General features: G+C 37.8%; 2 protein-coding genes across 7 annotated transcripts in view; both read right to left on the reverse strand.

Moving 5' to 3' along the window:
* Positions 1-4,984, reverse strand: part of lhx6 (LIM homeobox 6) — a 14,526-nt gene extending 9,542 nt beyond the window's left edge. For all 5 annotated transcript variants that reach the window (XM_036214595.1, XM_024299421.2, XM_036214597.1 and 2 more), the window contains exons 1-3: positions 3,501-4,984; positions 2,409-2,591; positions 909-1,030 (exon numbers count right to left, since the gene is read on the reverse strand). In XM_036214595.1, the coding sequence (XP_036070488.1) occupies positions 909-1,030; positions 2,409-2,591; positions 3,501-3,578 (383 nt within the window). In that variant the 5' untranslated portion in view covers positions 3,579-4,984. The remainder of the gene's footprint in view (positions 1-908; positions 1,031-2,408; positions 2,592-3,500) is intronic.
* Positions 4,985-5,327: 343 nt separating this feature from the next.
* rbm18 (RNA binding motif protein 18) lies at positions 5,328-21,910 on the reverse strand. 2 transcript variants are annotated; one of them, XM_024299249.2, is made up of 6 exons: positions 21,719-21,910; positions 19,426-19,539; positions 12,371-12,497; positions 11,489-11,569; positions 8,832-8,932; positions 5,328-6,054 (listed from the first exon to the last, which is right to left on the reverse strand). In XM_024299249.2, the coding sequence occupies exons 2-6, from the start codon at positions 19,530-19,532 to the stop codon at positions 5,868-5,870; spliced, it is 603 nt and encodes a 200-aa protein (XP_024155017.1). In that variant the 5' UTR covers positions 19,533-19,539; positions 21,719-21,910; the 3' UTR covers positions 5,328-5,867. The 2 variants fall into 2 exon arrangements, with proteins under 2 accessions (XP_024155017.1, XP_036070491.1); XM_036214598.1 differs by having other exon boundaries at positions 11,483-11,569; positions 21,719-21,902.
* Between the last annotated feature and the right edge of the window lie 88 nt (positions 21,911-21,998).

A 21,998-nucleotide genomic window follows, 5' to 3' on the forward strand; every position in this document is an offset into this window, starting at 1 on the left:
GAATAGAATAGAATAGAATAGAATAGAATAGAATAGAATAGAATAGAATAGAATAGAATAGAATAGAATAGAATAAACTAAATTCAATGGAAATTTTCGAACTATAATTAGATTATTGATTATTGATCATAAAGGAATATAATAGATTTATTTGTGGTTATAGTAGAATAGAATAGAATAGAATAGAATAGAATAGAATAGAATAGAATAGAATAGAATAGAATAGAATAGAATAGAATAGAATAGAATGGAATAGAATAGAATAGAATAGCCCACATTTTGCACTTAGCGTTTGTTCCCCTTTGGGGACCTACTAAAGTCAGATAACTACGCGCTCAAGTTGGTATTTCCGGTGATTTCCGTTTGTCTCACGTGCCTCACAGGTGATAAAACGGCCTAGGCGCGCACCCGCGTGGCACACGAGCTAATTTGTTAAAGAGCGTTAACTGCTGCTGTTTAAAACAACTCTTTGAGGGGGAAAACTCTCACCTGCGGCCGAGCAGAAACACGCTCAGATTGGGTGCGTGGGAAAATAACAACCACCGCCTTTTATTTGATTTCTGATTTGACGTAGATTACGCGATTTTCAGCGCAAACGTCACCTCCAAACATTAAGAAATAAAAACGTTTTATTTTTGTTTTACTCCAATGCTTTGCTTTTTGTTACCAATGGAAAATATTTTTTTTATTTAGCCATAACAAAATGTGTCATCTTTCAGCTCATCGTAGGGAGCGGAGACTTTTATTTTGACACGCACGTTGATTTTTCTAAAAAGGCCTTTCAATATTCGATTGAAGCGGCCCACATCTCTCCCGAAGGACATAGGCTGCATGGGCGGCTGTGTCTAAAAGCAACAGACTCGCTGACAGAGGAGTAGGTTGAAAACGCGACCATAAACTTACCCTACCTGAAATAATCCATTTTACAGAAGATCTCCTTGTTTTTGATGTAGCAGCTGCTGTGCTGACGTAATGACGTTCTGCACACGGAACACTCCAGACAGCGCACGTGCCAAATAAGGTTGTTCACCTGCAGAAAAAAAAGGTTGGAAGCAAAAACTGACATGAAACAAGACTTTTTATTTTATATTTTTCTCCAGAAAAACATAAAGATTAATCTATATATTCAAGGCATTATTATATTTTCAATTAAGTCGTTTTTTCAGTCTATTTTAGCTAAAAAAAAATGTTAATATTGTTAAAAAAAATAAATAAATACATTCACGTCTAAAGTGGAATAATTTCTGTCAATTTCCTGCGTATTCAGTAATCCCACCACTGTTGAGGCAATTGTTTATTTTATTAATATTATTATTATGGTGATGTTTCAGTAAAATAGCCTAATGTAACATTAAAATATGTTTTGTTGTTCCTAAAATATGAATCCTTTACTTTATTCCATAAAAAAATCAGATTTCAAACCAAAGCGTCTGTGATTAATAGCCGTGCTCCAACATTCATGATTTTCTTCAATTTGAATTATTTACTTTTTAAACTTTTTATTCTAAATGTGTAAAATTATGCATATTATGTTTTAGAAAGATTTTCTTATCACGCAAAAACTAATTTTAAGCAGCAACAATTTCTTAGTTTTTTTTTATCTAAATACTTTATTTTATTTTGAAAATCATTTCACAAAATAATAATAAAATAATAACTAAATGAAAAGTAAACCCTTTAAAACGAAGAACTTTTATTTTTGATCATTTCCAGTAACAGTCATAAACGTTTTAAAATAATAAAAACAACTCACGTGCCAGTTAATAAAAGCCTAAAAGTTGTCATAATTTCTGTTTTTTATTATTTTATTTTTTACAAAATCACATTTTTTGTCATTCAGCCAATATTACTGAATTCCCGCCTACATTCTTTTTTTCCCTTATCATCCTGACAGACTGAGAACAAAGTGTTGTCAGATAATGGACCGACAATCTTCACACTTCCTGAAAAACAGACACATTTGCTCGTGCTTCAGATTGGAAGCACGCGCAAATGCGCGCCACGAGACCGGCTGTAAAACAGTAAAAACCCAAACATCCCTGTTGTGTCTGCGGTCTCCACAAACACTTTGAGCCCATTTTTTCGTCACTTTCAGCGCAAATAGATTTAAATGGGGGTTGTCTATCCAGAGGTTGTAAAGATTACGCACACTTTACTAATTTAATTATCTTAATTTACTGAAAAAAAACAGTCACAGTTGCCATAAAAAATGAGATTTTATTTGTGCAATCAAGTTCAACGACTTTGCATTCCAGAACAGAAGAGCAAACATGTCTAATCCAAAAATATAACAAAGTCAACATGACACTCTCCAGTTTGTTTGGAGAAGACCAACCACTGCTCGTGCGTCAAGATACACGCATTTAGGATAAAGTAAACATAAAAGTTCTTTCTTGTCATCTTCTCACCTTGAGCAAGTATCTGTCGAGGATCTCCAGACCGCAGCTGGCGCACAGGTTCTTCCCGGTTGACGGCACCGAGCTGGCGGTGGAGGTTGGCGAGCACACGGAGGGGGTGGACGGAGTGCTGGGAGACGAGCGGGTCTCCTCCCGCTCCATGTTGGACCGCTGGGATTCTCCGTCCGAGTGAGACTGCAAGAAGCGCATCAGCACAGTTCAGCAAGCACGTAAAACAAGCCTGTCCAGCGCTGCGCCATCCGCGCTTAGTTGGAGATGTCGCCATTTTTTATGTGTTGATTTACGCGTTTGAATTTCATCCACACAGCATGCGCGCGCGGCCCAGGCGAGCAGCTGTGTGGCGTGCGCATTTGGTCACTGACTGATCCAAGAATTTCCAAACGCGCGAACAGGGTAGCGCAGCTCTCACCATGGGTGCGCGTGTGGATGGCACGCTGCGGCTCTGATGGTCAGATCAGCAACTAAATCAGCTTCCAAGCCTCTTCTCCAAACGAGACATTCGCAGAGGCGCTTCGGAGCTGCTCTCGGCATTTATATAAAGTGGCCCCGACAATAAAACCGGTTTGTTTAAATGGGTCCTGCTAAATGCCCGTTTTAATGAAGCTATTTCAATTTGGACTGATTTTTCCCTGCACCCCCTTAACCTTAGCCTTTCAGAATAATAGTTTTTTTTCTTTTTCATGCAACCCAGGACACCAGAGGGGTAGTGATTGGGGGGTTGGAGGGGAAGGGGGGAGGGTGTCAGCACACAACTACCTGTAATTACAAATAGCCTGGATCGCCTCGGATAAGAGGGACCCGGAGTGTCAATTTCAACTGTCAATCAGAGGAAAGGAAAGGGTCACCCGAAGAATTGGGAATTTGATTTTTAATGGCTGCAATTAAAATCGGTAATTCTTTTCACAGGTGAGCAGCGATTATTGTCATGGAGCAAAACCCACAGGCTGACTGCAGATACAAGACGCACGGAACTATTTCCTTTAAGGTTATTGTCTGAGCACTTCGGGAAAGCGCAGTATAGGCCCCAAATACTGCGCACTATGAGCAATTTTACGCACAAAGCTGTTATAAGTAAGCAAGTACCTGCTTGGTGGGGATTCCTTCAGATATAATCTTGTTTCCCTCTGAAAGAGGGGACAAAACTTCATTTTTCCAGTACATGAACCCCTGGAACCTCACAGCTGATGTGTCCAAACCCGGTGCCTGGAATCAGGAGAGGAGTCGGCGCACGGCGTCGGGTCTTTCACCGTCCGTACCATGCGTAAATTCAATCGACAGCCACTTTTTTTCTTAAAAAAACAACAACAACAACAAAAAAACAAAGAGAAAAAAAATATTTTTCTCCTTTTGGATGCAACGATCTGCGCAACAGAAATGGAGATACGCAGAGTAGGTTGTCGCTCCCTCAAATAGCCCACTCGAGACCGGGAAGATCTCGTCCTTTTCTTCTCCTCTCTCCACTTTTGAGCTGTAAAGTCTGGCTGCAATGACCTTTTGTTTACTCCAAGGCTCCAGAGAGAAGCTGGCAGAACCAGAGCGCAGCAGGAACGCACGAGCGAGGTGTCTTTGCAGAGCTGTGGGTAATAGTGAAAGTTTGCGCGGCTCGCTGGCCTGCCTTATAGTAAAAAGAAGGGGGAGGGCGAGGTAAGACTTTCATGTGCGTGAGAAGGCTGGACGCACTTTGGATCGGTGGTGATACAAACTTACCGAAGCTCTGCAGCTGCTTGATGTCTCTGACATTTAGCGGCCGCCACGGAACAAATAAATAACCTGTAAACGATTATTGCTGACATTATTGTCCTCTGTTTGCCACTGGAAATATGAAATGAGGTTGGATGGCGCAGCTGCATTTTTACGCACACAAATTACTCTTTTTTTTAAATATAAAGTTGACCCAAAACACCAAAAACATTCAGTAATAGGATTTAAGGGTGGCTATGTAATCAATAACTCAATATTTTAAGACTATTTTTTTTTTATTATTATTTAACTGATTTGATTAATTAAAATAAAATCTATTAGCAATCATTACACGTTTTGTCTTATATAGGCTATAAATGCAAATTTTCGGGAAAAAAAAACAAGAAAGAAGGCCAAAAATGTATTTATTTTTATTTAAAAATATTTTTATTGTTTAAAGTGAGCGCTCTTGATAGAGAAAACGAAGCGCTCAAGATGTTGCGGGTTTACCCTAAACATGCCTCATAATTACAGGATATATCTGTATCTGGCAACCCGCAAACATTACACAAATACGGGTAATTTTTATATTGATCTGAAATTATCCCATTCAAAACTATTGAATGAATTCTAAAAAAAAAAGACATTTAAGCTTAAAGAAACAAATATATACGAGGCATTTTTAATAACCCTATGCTTAAATGCTGATAATTAAGCAAATTTTAGGCTCTAATGGTAAACAGTGTGATGAAGCGCTGGCTGATGTCAAGAGACAGGCTTTAGTTCGTTGGCTGCACATGAAAAATATAGTTCTCTTCCGTTGTGAATAAGAAATCAGCTCATTTCCATCTGAAACGCTGCAGGACATCAGCTGAAGCTGCTGGATAACCTTTCAGAAAAGAAATCTTTAACCACATTTCTAAGGAAAATATGGCACCAAAGCAAAAGCCTAATTATTATAATTTTTGCATAGCAATTATTCATTTTTTGTATCTATTTTTTAAAGAAAAAAATAAATAAAAAGGAAACAAAACCCAAATCAGTCTTTTTTATTTGAAGCCACTTTTTTGTTGTTTTTATGCATCCAATTCAGCATAATCCAATTCTCTCAATGACCTGCTTATAGTAAAATCTCAGGAATGACACAATCAATGATATAAAAACATATGAATTTAAACGAAAAGTAAAATATGGTAAAACCTGTGTTGGATTACAGAGTTGTAAAAAAAAAACAATAAAGATGCAATTTATTTCAGCTGAAATATTGAACAGTCAGAGGCAACAAACATATATCCACAGCATTCTGTACAGTCACTTAAATCTGAATTCAATAAACTGAAAGTTGTAAATGGAAAAAAAAAACACGCACACTTTAAAGTAACTCCCAGAAAGTGACACTAAGTGGCTTCAATCTTTTTTTTCGCTAATAAAAAGCAATGACATCTTGAAACTTTAGCAGGAAAAAAATCAAAGTCTCAAAAAAACCACTCGTCTATTTTTAATTTATTAACGTGACCTGAACATCAAATTCTCCAGCTGTGTATAGTTTGGCTTACATAAATAACCTGCATACAAAGACTCCTTAAGAGCAGTCCAGCGTGGGTCCCTCGTTCAGCTGATCAGTGCTTTGCCGCCATCACGGTTTTGTTCAGCTGCTAAAGTCTTCCAGAGAGAGGACGTGTGGGGTCTAGAATCATGACAGTCTATGAGGAGGCTGAGGAGTACAGACTGGGGGGGCAGGGAGGACTCCATAATCTGGGAGAGGACGGGTCATCTCCTAAATCTGCGGAAGGGCCGGCCCTGGTGACTGTGGTGGGATTTGGAGTAGGGCTCCCAGCGCTTCTTCTCGGGCGGTTTGTTGTACATGTAAGCAGGCGGGCCTGAAAAACTGGTGTCGTCTGGGTTCTGCTCCATCATCTGCAGCTTGGCCTCGATGGCACGGATCTTAGCACTTGTGCTGGAGAGGAAAAAGAGAATAGAACCATTGGGTCAAGAAGAACGTAGAATCCAGTAGTGGAGCACGAGAAGGAGAGGAACGCTTGCATTTTTAATGCTGAAATGAAACATGCTGCAGGGAAAGACCTGAAATGCTCATGAGACAGAGGGAGTGAAGTGGAGAGAGAAAGAAGAACGGTCAAATCGCAAGAAAAACAAAGTTTGTTGCTGTGATTGTGAGGTTTGAGTTTGGAGGGAAACATTTAATCTTAAGGTGTCTAGCTTTAACCAGCAATGATTCATCACCAGTCCAGTGGCAGCGCTGTACCTCACCAATTAAGCTAACTAGTACTCGCTGAACAAACATTCGCACGGCAAGCTAGATTAAAGAGATTCATGCAAACAGCAATCGAACCATAAAATGAGAATTTAAATACGGATACACATTTAACTCTCTACATATTCAATTCCTTTACATGATGATCATACATGCAGGCAGATGAAATAAAATGTAGCAAAATGAGTCAGTTTTGATCTGGAGAATTACTTAAAAATCCCAATTAAATTGGGAACAAAGCTACAGTCTAAGAATATGGATGCTCCTCTGCTAAAGAAGAAGAGGAGGGGAAGATTGATGGTAATACTAAATTTAATCCAGAACCACAATGGCGTTTTTGAGGTTGGAGTTGTTTTAGATTGTGAAAGTTTGTTTTTTTATGGTGCCAGTTCTGTTCTGAGTATCTAAAGCTTCAGACAGAGAGAGCTGTGAGTGTTGTCTGCTGCAGGTAAAAAAAAAAAAAAAAAACTGGCTACTGCAATGAATTACACAACCAAACTTACAAAAACAGAAGTCTGTCTCAATTGTACTTTTTTTTTAGTTTGTTTTTTGCATGAATTTATTGAAATGTTGATTTAAGCTGCAGATTTGTGCTTATCTGTTAAGCTACAGTTACACCGGGCATTTGTGCGTTCAAGAACGCGTTTAGCCCATGAACAAATCAAATCAAACTTTATTACAGAACACTTTTCCTCCTCAATTAAGTCAAAGTGCTTTACATAAAGTATTTGTTAAATTTTAAAACCAAAAGCAAGACAAAAACCTTCAAACAATAAAAAAAACAACAAAAAACACAAGTAGGGAGGGGCTTCTTTTTCTTTTTCTCTGTTTAATAGGGGTGTAGGTAAAAAAAAAAAACAATTAAGGGATATATTGCGATATTTCATTTAATACTTGTATCGATTTAAAATGTTGAAGAGACAATATTTAATGAATAATTCATGAGCAAACGTAGTTCAGCGTCTTACTTTTGTTTTCTACCTAAACCCCCAACCACCAGTTGGCAGTGCACCACACTGTGGCTCTTTGAGGAGCTCTACACCACGACCAAAACAACAACAACATTAAGAAATGTTGGAAATAAACATCACTTTATTCCTTCAATCATACTTTTAGAACCTCACTGCCTAAGACACATTCATTGTATGTTTTTTCTTTCCTATACTGAAACATATCCTGTTGTGGAAATCTGACAATATTGATTGTTCCCTTAAGGAAATAACAAATATTTCTAAATTTACCAAATAAAAAAAAAACTGAATTTGCTTGGGAAAAGCAACTTGAACAGTAACACTGCCTAATGCTGTGATCATACAATGATTTTTTACCATTTTTTTTAAGTAGTTTGTTTTCTAAATCATATTCTTTAAAGAAAATTGTAAAAAAAAAAAATTGCAAGCAAGGCCTGGTAGGTGGTTTAAAAGAGGGCAGAAAATGTGGGTCCGAATGGGTTTGTCCACATTTTCTGTGGTGGCCCCAACTGTGTATGCCCACCTAAGTGGGCACTCAGTGGGTTGGCTAACCAGCCTCCTGGTGGTAGCATGCTAGCAAGCTTCCTTGTTGTGAGATAGCAAGCTCCAGTGTATCGAGCTATCTTACAACAAGGAAGCTTGCTAGCATGCTACCACCAGGAGGCTGGTTAGCCAACCCACTGACTGCCCACCTAAGGTAATGTGGCAAACACAGGTGGGGCGACGGAAACTGAGGACAAACCAAATTGGGGCTCACATTTTCTGCCCACTTTGAAACCATATGAGCCCCACTTGGCCTTGCTGGCTGGGTAGTCAATAAGAACCCCTACTGCTTACTAGTACATCTTCACCATCTACAGTTGGAAGAAACTTGGTGTGGAATGTCAAAGCGATTTAAATGTCGTGAATTTTGCTCCAGGCTTTTATTTTACAGCTCTATTCAGATATATGGAAGACTTATGGAGCCATAACATTCCAGCTGGGCAAAAAACAAAATTATTAATTTGCCCTCCAAATGATTCACACTTGCAAGATTTACGTTACTACTAAATTTGTTCCTGATTCCTTAAAGTTCAACCTGGTTTAACTTTCAATGTACATTCAATAGCCGCATGTTTTCTGTCTAAAAAATGTGCATAGCTACTACACAAATGTTTTGAACTCAAAAGCCAGATATGCAAATGTACGTGCATTTATATAGTCTTTTCATTGAAAGCTGAAGCTTGAATGGGTGTTTCTAAAGGCAGTGTGAACATAGGTTTAGAACTGAAGGGTAAAATTTCCTGTTGCTAACATATTTACTAAACAGAATTAAACTTCAGTTTGACACTGAAATGTGATGCTAATGTTTTCAAGAACAAAGTGAGTCTGCTTTAAGAGGCTTTTGGATATAACAGTGTTGGTTGCTGCACAGACAGAGGTAAAAAAAAAAGAAGCTTCTCACAGAACAGAGGAGGATGCTGAGTTTGTGTAGATGCATTTGATACTAACCTGAGGTAGTTGGTGGTTATGGATCCTGCTTCTGTTGAACCACTGCTGGACGGTTCCAGGCTCGAAGGCATCGTCTTGTCATTACGGAAACCTTCAAACTTCTGTAAACATTACAAAGTCAGGGGGGGGAGTGAGAAAGGTGCAGATGGAGGGAGACAAACAAACGCAGTAAAATAACAAGCAAAGTAAGAAATGATCGAGACATGACGAAAGCAAGAAACAAGCAGTCAGAGAAAGAGACAAACCGCCCGGTCTTACTTTAGTACAAAGGAAGCAGTAGATCCGAACATAGTTAATACTTGTCATTCAACTTCTGTACAACTCTTACTTCTGTCAGGACATGAACAGGACATGATCGTACAAATGGATGATAGACGATTTAAAAATCGGACATTTAACACTCATTCCTCTCAAAAACCACCTTCCCAACACCTCCACCAGCCAACACAGAGTCCCTGAAACCTGTGGAGAGAACACAAGGAATAAAGAAAAAAATAAAACACAACCAAGTATGGATCACACGATGGGTACAATTATCTTCTATGCTTGGTGGAATGAACATAAATCTTGGGGAAATAACTTAAAAAAGCTGCAGTTGGTGAAGCTAGAACACAAAGCCAGGTGAAGTTGCATAAACAGACAAAAGTGCAAACAAAGACACACATTTTTACATATGTTCCCATGACATGAACGGCATACATAGTGGAGAAGGAGTGTAAAACAATGACTATTCCGTCATCCACGACCCTTCCCTTCCACCCATTCCCCTAAGGCATGTGGACACATAGAACTGTATGGAGCCAATAAGTCCGTAATGGGTTTGCAAACAACCCCAGGCCCGCATGATGGAAAATTTAAGACATAATGCTTCTGGACATCTGGCTGTGCCTGTGTTTTTACATTCAAGAACTATTTGTTATTCCACAGGAGAAAAGTCAACACAATAAATGAATGCTGTAAATAGTCTTAATGTCCTCATAACTGCATGGTAACAGACGTGGAGATGTAAGCAGAAGGTAAATAATCCATATATATTAGGCCTCTTTAATGTTCTCTTGGTCATGCAAACAGAGTTTTCCCACATGGGCCATGATGAAATTATGTTTTTTTTGTTCTAGTTACTGTTCATTTCAGGCGATAACCCTCTAAACTGGAAGCCACTGCAACTGCATGATGGTTCCAGGCAGTTTCGTCCACTATAGTATTTAACCTGCTCTCAGAAGTGCAGTGTGAAAGTGGACTAAGCCAACTTCCTGCTCAACTGAACCAAGTACGGTGGGCAACACTTCTGTAAAATAGTAGAAATGTGTATTTTTCCCTCCATATGTATCTCAATACATGATCCACGAATCAATAAAAGATTCAACGAACTTTGTGGTTATATGATACAGTCAGTTTATTTCAACTAAATGGACACAATCTAGATATTTAGAATTAATTTGGGGTATAAAACTGTAAATAAACAGCTTCAAACATTAAGACTTTTTTCTTGGAGGTTAAAAATAGTGGTTCGTATTAGTTTATGGCTCACCTTTAGCCAATTATAATTGACCTGACTTGGTAGAAGCAAGCTTGTGATTGGACGACTTTTTTCAAGTACATAAAAAGGCAAAGACAGCAGAGACACAGCAGGAAGAAAAACTAACATTTGCCAGAAATTGAATTGATTTTAGATTTTTTTTAGCAAATTATCATGTTTGTATCATCAGTTTTGAACCAAGAACGCTGTGACTTTTAGTATATCGATGTTTTGATTAGTATCTGTTACTAAACATGTACTTACTGTAAGCTTTATGAATGGAATAAATAAATAACATGCCCTACCAGTAATCCATTTATTTATGTTATATACATGACTTTATAGATTATATTTGCTTTAGTTTCAGATTTTTGTTCAAAACGGGTTAAAGACACAACAAAAAAAGGTACAAAATGTCATCAGTGTGCAAAGGAAGTTAGATTTTATTGGCAAAAGTATGTTTTTAAAAAAGCCTCAAAAGTCAAATATTGCTGTTTATATAATTCTCTCGCATTAACAGTAGCAGGAACAATACAGAGAGCAGGCTCCCACTGTGAGCTGACCTGTGAAACTTGTTTACCCAACGCCAGAGTGTGTCCAATCCATCCGAAATAAATATATCTAAAAAAATAAAATAACATCGTGAAATACTGTTTCTGTGATACATCGAGCGGTCTACCAATGAACCTGAGAGCAGATTTATCTAACGGCCTGTTGTTCGTGAGGGAGCGGGGTTAACCTTCACCTCCCTCCAGTGTGTGTTTGTGTGCGAGTGTGTGTTGGGCGTGATTCGTCTCTATACAGGATTTCCCCTCACCCTTCGTCAGTAAGCTGCCTATTGTTAAGAGACAGGCATAGTTTTGAGTAGGGATCTCTGAGGACTCCTGCAGCGATACGCAAATGTAAAAACGGATTGGGAATCACAAAAATTCGTTTTTATTTTAATATGAATCAACTGTGGGCGTTCAAAAGTACAATTTTCCTCCCGATATGTTGCAACAATGTTCATTTTCACTGATTCTTCTTTTATTTACATAGAAGCACCAATAAAGTTGGATTTTCTTTAGTTATATTTACTCGTTGTAATTCTAAAAGCACAACATATGAATAGTTTTTTGCAGCTGATACTTACCCTCACCTGAGCGTGTGCCCAGCGAACAACAAGCTTTTTGGACAAGGCAAGTTTTCCATTTAAACACTGGATTGCTCTCTCTGCCTCCTGCGGACAGACACACAAACAAAAGACAGTCTTTAAAATAAAAAAAATAAAAAATAAAAATCAGCACGGGTGATTGCAACTGTCTTATTAAGTCATTAATCCTCATGATAATGAAGGAAAAAATGATAGATGCATCCCCCTGCCAGCTTGAGACCTGAGATGTTAGTGGCAGAAAACAAAATGCAGCTTCATCTAATCAAACAAGTAAGTGGTTTTATGCTAAATTACATCAATAAGAGTTCTTTATCTAACTGTGTCTCCAATGCAATTGTGTGAAAGTGTGGAAGATAAACACTAGCTTCCTCTGTATAATCCTGTAGGGAGGGATTCATATCCCACTGATAGGCACTAGCTGTGAAACTAAATGCTTATCATGATGCTCAGGCACACTCCAAAACAAATACTGCCCGCTGAAGCTGCGAACGCTCTCCTTTCAAGTCCGTTTTTGTTTTAGGAATATGTTCCACTCCAGTCAGAAGCACAATGAGATTTTTACGGCCTGCGGATGACTCACGAGTTTTCTGACAATTGAAAGGAGCAGAGGATCGTAACAGCTAACGGGAGGAGCTCGTTTGATCTGATGCACGACATCTGCCGGTCCGCATGCAAAAAGGAAAACCGCCGTCATGCTTGGAACATGTGCGAAAAGCATTCAAAGTCAGACAGGAGTCTCTGGGATTTTTTTTGTTTTCTACCGAATCTGATGTAGCAGACTGATTCAACGTTTTCAGGTCACAGATGTTGAACAGCAAAGGAAAAAAAAAAGAAACTGTTAGGAGTGTTGTGTGATTTTTCACGTACCTCTCTGGTGCTGAAGTTGACAAAGCAGTAGCCCCGCGGCTGCCCCTCCAAAGGCCCAGACTTATGAAACAGGAAGTCGAACTGCTTCACTGTGCCAAACTTCTCCAATAACTTTATTAGGTGATATCTGTCGAGACAGGAATTGTTTTAGGGACAAAAAGACTTAAAGGATGCAGCTAAAGAGCATTCAGATTTTACAAAAATAGAAGCTTAGATTCCAATTTAAGGCTCCACATTTCCAGAATGGTTTCAACCTTCAAGTCAAGCCCCTGAAATCGTCACTTGGATCACTTCCACAGTGCATCTGTCAAGTGAATGGGGCTAATGAGAATGACAGCTCTCTGGTTTTGGCACCTTTTTAGCAGCAGAGCAGCAGGTGTGACAGGCCATCGACGGTAAATCTTTTATTGAGACAATGCTGAGGATACAGTAGCAGGACAATGAGGGAATAAAACAGAGGAAGCCTCAAATCCCCTCTGAGCAGCGAGTTCTGCACAAACAACCTCCACCAACGGAGCGGAGCTGCAGAGGGAATTGTTGGAGTACGAGCGAGGACGTGTGGTCACTGAGGAGCCACGCAGAGTTTGTGTGCCGAGCTGACCATTGCTAGTCATAGAGAAATTATACATTTCTGACAGTAAAGCAAGAACACACAGACAGAATATTCAAGAAAAATCTTCACCATGGAGCAACAGGGATGAATGTTTCAAACTATTGCAGTTCTTAACCTTTAAATATTTTAAAAATGTTTTAATGTAAACAATTACTCATAAAATTAAACAAAAAACAAAAAAATGCTACAAAAAAATTGAATAGAAAAGAAATTATGATAATTTCCATTTATAATCTAACAAACAAATAAATAAACCAAAAAACTTTGTCAGAATAATACAAAAGAAGCACTGCAATGTTACATTAAAGAAAAACAAAACTTTAATTTTAGTTCATACACATAATTAAACTCTACTTTATCATCTTAAATGGATTGTGTCTTTTTAAATAAGAAGTACTCCAATATGTAATGGAATGAGAACACAAAAACAATGCAGTACTAAATTAAAAAAAACCCAAAATTGTGTTTTGGGTGTTTTTAACAAGGTTTTTGTGGCATTTTTTCATGATGGAGGACATAAACTAGTATTTGAATGAGGTAATGAGTATTTCTTTATTCAAACTGTTGTGAATCAGTAGCAGACAAAAAAAATGCAGTTTGAAAAAGCTTGTAACTGTTACGAAACTACAAATCAGCTGGCCACAAGCACCCTACTCCATTTAGATGAATCCAGTTCTAGACAAATACAGTAGATCCGTTAACGTCTTCGTTTTCCTTGTCTGAGCTAGCATCTGGCTCAAAACTGTAAGGCTGGATAGCGTGTGGCTTAAGCTAGCAGGAGAGAGAGAGTAAACAAAGGGATGATGGGAGATGAGCACTGGCTTACTCAGCACCAACAGCAACTAAAAAGGCAAATTTTTAAATGAACTACTGCTGCTCTGCAGAAACTATTTCCCAGAAAATGACAGATTATTTTGGTTAGGTTAGGGTAGGGGGTTATGTCTGACCTTTAATAAAAAAGGCTAAAAAGTTGTATGTCCCAAAAACATTGCAACAAAAAAGCCCAATATTTGTTGGAAGACACTTGAAACGTCTGCAGTTGATCTGAAAATTACATAATAAAAACTTCTAAGAGTTTTCAACAAATCAAATAGTATGTTTAATTTTGTTGGAAACTTTGACTTTTTTACATTAAAACTAAAAGGAATTGCCAAACATACGTAGCTATTTCCCCAGTGGTTACTTTATGAACTGCGCCCAATTACTTTTGTTTTGAAGGAGCATCAATCTGGAAGTCTCCATCTTGACATTTGCCATTGAGGACAATATTTTTTTCTTGCAGGTTAGAGCACATTTATTATTGTAAGGTAAAAAATGGCATAAACTTGCAATTGTTGGAATAAAGACACAGAATAGCATATAAAGACACCTTATAGAAATGTCATTTAAACACAAGGAGGTTCAGAAACATCTTGTGTAAGAGTTCAGACCTTAAAGGAGATTATGTGCTTTTTGTGAAACACTTAAAGGAATTACAGTTGGTCTTTTATTGTTAAAACGCCTGTTGTTTTTACATCTTGGATGAGCACTGGAATGTATCACAATAAAAACCGACGTGACTCTGCGCAGGTTCTTGTTTTTGTGTATAAATGGAACTCCGTGCTGGAGAGTGGGGCTGCACTGGGGAGTTAGGCAACAGGTTGCACTAATGTCTTCCACCGTGTGCGTCTCCCTGGAGAGCTGTATGCAAGCGAGAATTTCTGCTCTCCCAGACAACACCCTGCAGGCGTCTTGTGTGAATGTGGCTCATCTTGCATCATCTGCAAAGAGCAAAGTGCTCCTTAAAATGAATCTATTTAGCTATAAATGTATAAAAGTCCGTTTTTTGTGTGCAGATATTTACTTGCATGGTTATGCACTGCTTAGCTTCAAATTACTTAAAAAAAGGTTATATAAAATGAAAACATGTTTTTTTTTAATATTTCAGTGTTTATCAATACATTTTAAGCTAGTTCCTCTGCAAAGGGCTCAATTTTATCTTCCATCTTACCTCATTTGTGTATTTCTAAGACGGATTACTGAGCAGACACTCTAAGAACACTTTTGGAATGGAGCGAGCCGGACCACAATGGATGGCTTCTCCAGGGGGCCATAAAAACCACCGCAGGAACAAGGGGAGAGAATGGGGAGGAAAGTGAGGAAGAGGTGGGCAAAGGCAAAGTAAAGTTCAGTGAAGGGATGTTGACAAGAGGGTGAAAGGTGCAGGAGGACAAGGATTAAGGGGGAAGAAAGAAAAAAGAGGAGGTGAGAAGGCAGGTGAGACAGATACGAGAGTATGAATGGATAAAAAAAAAACGGAAGGAAGGAAAATGGGGAAAGGGCGAGTCAAATTGTGAGAAAGATAAGACAGGAATTATGGTTTGGAAAAGGGAATTTAGTCGAGAAAAAATAACTTTTATCGTCTTACTATATTGCATTTATTCATAATTTACATGACCAATTCCTGGTCCACGACTTTACCAACAGACTTGAGCAGAAGAGGAAGAAGGTAATTGATTACTATCGAACAAGAAAACGTTTTGCATCTGCTGCCCCAAAATAGGGAGAAAAAAACTTGCTTTATGATTGTATCATCCAAACTAAACATGACAAATCAAAGAAATGATAACCATTCAGTTAAAGATTCTCGTCAATGAAAATTATGTTTTTAAGATGTTCTTGCTGCATTTTCTGATGATGGAGGATTTCTGTGTATTTTTTTCAGTTTGTCATGAATCAGGAGAGGACGAAAAAATGACTTAGAGGCTCCATTCTGATGCATCTTGCAGAGGATTAGATCCATGAATGTCCTCGTCTGAGCTGGCATCTGGCTCTAAACTGGCTAGAGAGCTTTAATATTGCTCGCCATTTTTGTTAGTTTGGGGTGCGAGGGGCTGTAAGCTAACGGGAGAGATTATAAACCGATGGATGATGGGAAATGGGGGCAGGTTTAATGTAAAGTATAATTAAAAGACCACTGGGAATGCTTTGAAAATAGATCAAAAGATGACTGACTTTAAGAGGAATCGTACCATATTGACCAGAGATTTGAAACAGAAAAACTAAAACCTACAAAAAGCTGAGAAGCAAATCAAAAGATTTTTTTTTTAATTATATCCTCAAGATGGATTTTATTTTTCCAAGTACAGACTCTTCATTGACAAAATGAGCCCAAGAGGAACGTTTCATCTTCTTTCGTGGGAGCAGGCTTGTCATCAGTCATCACACACCGGCCAAGAGTCATTTGTCTAAAGGACGAGGCATTGCACAAATTGGAAGTGCTGGGCTCTTACGTCATTACAGCTTAATCGATCTAATCGTTTACCTGGACTGAACACAACAGAGTTACAAGCCTCTATAATGAAAAGAGAGAGATCATGTAAACATAAAATATAGATGCCTGCAACCCTTTAAACAGATCAAAAAGCCAACTTTCTTTGGTGGTTAATGTGTGTAATGCAGATTTTCATAACAGAAGTTTAATGTAACCCTATAGTGACTGGTTCCAACACATTTAAATCATGGGGTGACACTTTAGCTCCCTGTTTGCAACATCTGAACACAAAAGGAACTGCAGTCAGTTCAGACAGTTCAAAAGGTAACCACTAGGTGGCTTGATAGGTAAGTAAACCAGTTTCTTTTCACTCTAGAAAATAACAGAAATTACAATCAAGTTCCAAAAATATATTTTCCGGTGTGTGATTTTACTTAAAATGTAATAATAATAAAATTATATTTTAAAGATTTTCATCATTTTATTTTATAAATGACATCACAATAGAGAGGCCCATTTTTGATCTGTTGATCTCACATTCCGCCAAGATGGCGATCCCATAACCTTTTAACCTTTGTTTTTGTTTGCCCCTCTATGCCATGTTGACTCAGTGGGTGTGGCTAGAACCCCTGGTATTTATGGATGTGTGAAGTATATTGAAGCATAGTGACACAGGTTTTGGCACCAAGGAAAGCCTTACTGCCAGGGGCGCCGCTAGGGATTTTGGGTCCCATGAAAATCATTTTTATAGGGCCCCTAATACAGCAGAAAATTTGCATTAGGGGCCTTTGTGGGCCCCCTCCTCAGTCTGGGCCCCTAGAATCAGACACCTTTACACCCCCTTTTTGGCGCCCCAGCTTACTGCACACAAATATCAAATCTAACATGTAGTTGAAAATGTAGCAGTGATGGAAATGTGACTGTAAGTGTACTAAATGCAACCTGGTATGCACTTGGCTTTTTGGATGCACGTGTCTAAAAACTTTTGTAATCAGTGAATTATTGTAAAGTTATTTATTGTTGATGACTGTAGAGCAATCTGGCTTTAAATCAGCCTTAAAAAAAGACTTCTGTGCCAAAGAAAAACAATAAGCTGATGTCACATGGCTTTCTGTGATGCAAAACCAACCACAAATAAAGCCCATGCAGGTAGTGTTGGTCATCCTTAAGGGAATTGGCCGCTACACTGATCTCATAGTTGATCTGACTGTAGATTCTCCTCATGCTGACTAAACAAGTGAGGCATGCGGTGCAAAGCATCACAGAGAACCTGATACGCTCGGATCCTCTGACTCAAGAGCTCGGCCTTTACTGTTGCAGGTAAGAAGAACTTTGTATTATCAGAAAAAAAACATCTAGAGTGAAAATTTTGCACAAAGAAAGGAATCTTTACATGCAATTTTAAGAAGTGAATTAAATACAGCACAGTCAGGTTCCAGTATATGCCCTATATATCAAATTCCTAAATCAGTTTTGGTAAAAAAATTTTATATATATATGATTTATTTCAAACATGTAAAACATGACAAATAAAATCAATGCAATCACCTTTTATAAAAGAAAAGTCACAAACCAAACTCAATAAATACATGTTTGAAAAGGGGATAGGCAGAAGCAAATACTTATTTGGGCCTATCCCTTTATCTTTTTTTAATTAATTTACAGTATATAAATCTAAACAATACAACACAATATGCCAGTAACTTTCAATTTTTCCTCTTTTCATTTGTAAATCCTCTAAATCGTTATCCACAATTATCATTTCACAATCAAAAATTGTTTAAATCATATTTTTTTGTTCTTGCATCTTATATTTTGACATCAGCTTCTCTTTAATTTTGATAGTAAATAGTTTAATGACTTTTGATGCAGTTCAAGATTTAATTATTTTCAAGTTTCCATACATAAACCAGATTTGTTTGCTTATAAAACATTTTTTACTTACTGATTATATTTAGCAGACAATCCAACTTTTCTTAGTGACACCATCAATTCTCACATTAAAAGCTGTATTATTATATCATTAATTGATATGACATCTTGTAAATGAAGATCAATTTCGATTGACAAATTGATACTTTAAACATTTGGGTCTGGTGTAGATTTATTGATCTGAAGTCCAAGTGTTTGATTGGGTGAAATGGGGAATACCGATGTGTGGCCTGCAGCAATTTGGCTTTATTAAATCTGAGCTTTGCATCCCTGATCTGCTTTCCTCCTCACTTAAACAGAGCCCTGCATCCACTGTCCTGGAGCTAATTAATCTTTCCAATCAGCAGCAGAGGCCACAGGTATTTATCTTGTTTTCCCTCCATGCTGCAGAGCGGAGGACTATTTAAAGAGAAGTAGAGCAGAGCTGGGGAAGGAAACGCCTGTCTAGACGCCACCAGAATTGTGGCCCGAACATTCTCCAGCAGCCCCCACAGGCTCACAAATAAACCCCTAACCCAGAAAAAAATGGAAAAACTTTTCCCCATCACAACACATCTAGGGAAGTTCTTATCATTCATCAATAGCGCACCCACCCCTTAGAAACAATCGCACAAGTCATTTGCCTGCAATTATAATGTTGTGTCAGGTGAGACACACTAATGACGTTTGCACACTCCTGCAGTGTGGAAGCCTGCGCCTTTGCCACCCAAATTTCAGCCATGCGGCACACACAAATACACACACGAACACACACCTCGCTCCAGGCTGACACAGGGGGAGAGTAAACAGGGCAGGTGAGTGAGGAATGATGGCTGCTCCTTAGCAGAGCAGGTCTCCACGCCTCACTGCAACTTTTTCACACACCCAGCCCTCTCTGCTCTGTCTCAGCCCATGACACACACAGCCTCACAGGCTTAATTAATCATTTATATACACACAAAATATGTAGCTCAGGGGGAGAGCCTGGAAAACTGAAAATCAAAAAGGCTCAGGTTAATTTTTTAGAGTGAAATTATAACAGATTTTAGTGGTTACTAAAATTTAATCCTGTAAATGTGTTTTTAATACATGTTCTGAGTAAGGAGGTTACCCATGTTTAATGGTGTGTGGTAAAATAGTTAGATGAAAAATAAATACAAAGGAATATTCAATCATTCTGAAAAAAAAGCCTGGCTGAAACCATTGAGATAATTGGATAAGAGAGATGTCCAGATGACCCCTTAAAAACCTTTTTTTGTCATTGGTTAATGTACTCACTCTGTGATCTTGGGATCAATGTTCCCTATCCACAAGCGATTTCCATCATGCGCAGTGTTCTCTGAGATAATAGAGGCATTTTCCACAGTTTCTGCCGCAGATGACATGAGTGCTCTGTAGGAAAAAGGAAACATGGTCATGTAGGCAAGAATTATTGGTTCTCCCTCACAAAAGACAGAGACCAGATTGACACTAAAATGGGCAAAACCAGCACAAATACCATGCAAAAATGTTCAATATATCATTGAAGAAATTTTAAAAACATGTCTCTTCAGAAATAATGGTGTATATGAATAATCATGAACAGAAATGACTTGCTAATATTATATTTGATACTTCACTCAGGTCTCACTGACAGGCAAACAAACAACAAAGCATAAAAATCTATCAAAATAGTTATGATTGTCACCAACATTCACCCAAGACTGACTCCTACCTGTGCAATATTTCTATCACGATGCAATGAAATTAAAATAACTCATGGAGACTGCTGACCCAGCCATGTCGATCGTCTGAGTCAGCAGCTCCCCGCTAAGGGAGAAAACAAATAAACAAAGCCCGCAAACTAAGACTACCAAGGTCCAATCCCAAACTAAATAACAAACCCGGCAAATAATATGGTCCTTGCCATCAGTACCTGATGCTGCGGGCCATAATAAATAAAAGGAAAAATAAAACAGCATTTTCTTTTAAAGTAAGGATTGCTTAATTAGATTTTTTTTAATTTAGATTAGTTACATTTATAAATTGATGGCTGATGTGCACATAGATGATAAACTATGTAGGTTTTTACATCCCTGTTGATCTGAAGAAATCTTGTTTGCTCAGCGCTTTTGTATGCAAAGCAAAACTTTGCTAAAAAGTTTGATCTTATACGAGTTAAAAGCACATATTACCTTGTGCTGCACAACATTGGTTACTAGTTACCCAAAGCTGCCTCCAAGATGATCCTGTTTGGCACAGAGAATGGTTTATTTTGAAAATAAGTTATTTGAGCTTCAGTCAAACGTTAAAAAAAAGAAAAAAAAGTCACCTTTTGAGAGATACTAGGTTCTTTTTATATTTTGGCTTTTGTTCGTGCCGAAAAAGACAAAATTGATATTATTAAACAAAGAAGGTCATGAATGTAAATTCCAATTTCTTAAAGGCTAAAGTAAGACTACATGGCTCCTTCTAGGTTTTTATCAGTAAAAAAAAAACAAATAGCTCTTTCAATGTAAAAGGTTGTCGACCCCTAACCTATACCATTAAAAATTGTTTAATGGCTGTAGCTTTATTTTATTAAAACGTAAAAATGACTAAAGAAAGCAAAAATTATGAATCCATCATTACAGTCCAATGTGTGGAAACACCTTGAATTTTGAAACACATATGAACATACAGTGTAGTATCATGTTTTAATAATGTTTAATTTGTAGTACTTTAAAGTGAAAAAACAACAGTGAGCTGAACTTTATGAAACTAAAATATGAATGGATTTGCCATTATTTGTTGTTTGCTTTTACACGCATTTAATTTGCACTTGATTGTCTTGTAAGGAATACAAAGGAAACTGGAAAACTTCACCTGCACTATTCAGTTCCAGGCATTTTTCTCTGAGTCACACTAGTTGAATTTTTTGCCAAAGATGTCTTTGGTTTTCTGTCTTTTTATATTGCAGTTTGGTTTCTACATAAAAATATGACTGAAAGAGAAATGGATAACTCTTAATTATATCCAGAGTAAAGCACAATAGGGGTGGGAATATATACATTTAGTAATATTTGGGCTGTTCGGCGTTTTCCAGTAATTCTTACAGTACTTTTGGGTCACACAAAATGCTCAGTGTCTCATTTGTCAATTAGATTTGTTTTACTTATCTTTTGATTGTTTCTTTTGCTGTTTTATGTAAAGCACTTTGAATTGTCTTTGTACATGAAATGTGCTATACAAATAAACTTGCCTAGTCTACTTTAAATGCTGTTACCTAATAACAGCAACAATTGAAAAAAGAAAAACACATTATCTTCGAAATTATTTTAACCTTTTTTTTCCTATTTTAACTTAAAAAATAAAATGACGAGGTTGAGCTTTAAAAATTTCCTGCATGCTAACGTTATCTTGTCAAACTACAAATAAGTCACCTAAATTTTTTATCACAGTTGGGTGGGAGATTAGCCTTAATGCTACACAAATTTAGGTTCAGGTCGTGCTTTTATTCGATTTTATATAAGTTAGCAAAGTCTAAATCATTGCAAACCATTTTATAAACAAAAGTGCGTTGTAGCAGCTAGCTTGTCCAACATCCGTTTACCTTTTTGTTAGTCCAAACCTCCACCTCAGCGGGGACTCCGAAAGCGTAACAAGCAACAAATCCCACTTTCGGGATGAACAAAATCGTTAATAAGGAATCGTACTCATTTCACAAGTATATTTTCACGTAGGTGACTGTTTCAGAGTCAGCAAGGTTGAAGAAAAATGTTACCTGCTACATGAAAACAACAAAGGCGCAGAATTATGTTGTAATTTATATGGGCGCCTGCGTAAGTCACCGGACTCAAATGTTTTTAAGTTAGGCGTCTACCATTCCGCTC

This window comes from Oryzias melastigma, linkage group LG12, assembly GCF_002922805.2.
Source record: "Oryzias melastigma strain HK-1 linkage group LG12, ASM292280v2, whole genome shotgun sequence".
Taxonomy (NCBI): domain Eukaryota; kingdom Metazoa; phylum Chordata; class Actinopteri; order Beloniformes; family Adrianichthyidae; genus Oryzias; species Oryzias melastigma.

Coding starts and splice junctions, on each gene's coding strand:
- rbm18 (XM_036214598.1), bottom strand. CDS start 19,532: ATGTCATCTGCGGCAGAAACTGTGGAAAATGCCTCTATTATCTCAGAG. Junction 8,933..11,482: donor GGGCACACGCTCAGGTGAGG/GTAAGTATCAGC, acceptor TAATGTTTACAG/AAGTTTGAAGGTTTCCGTAA. Junction 6,055..8,831: donor ATAACCACCAACTACCTCAG/GTTAGTATCAAA, acceptor TTTCCTCTCCAG/CACAAGTGCTAAGATCCGTG.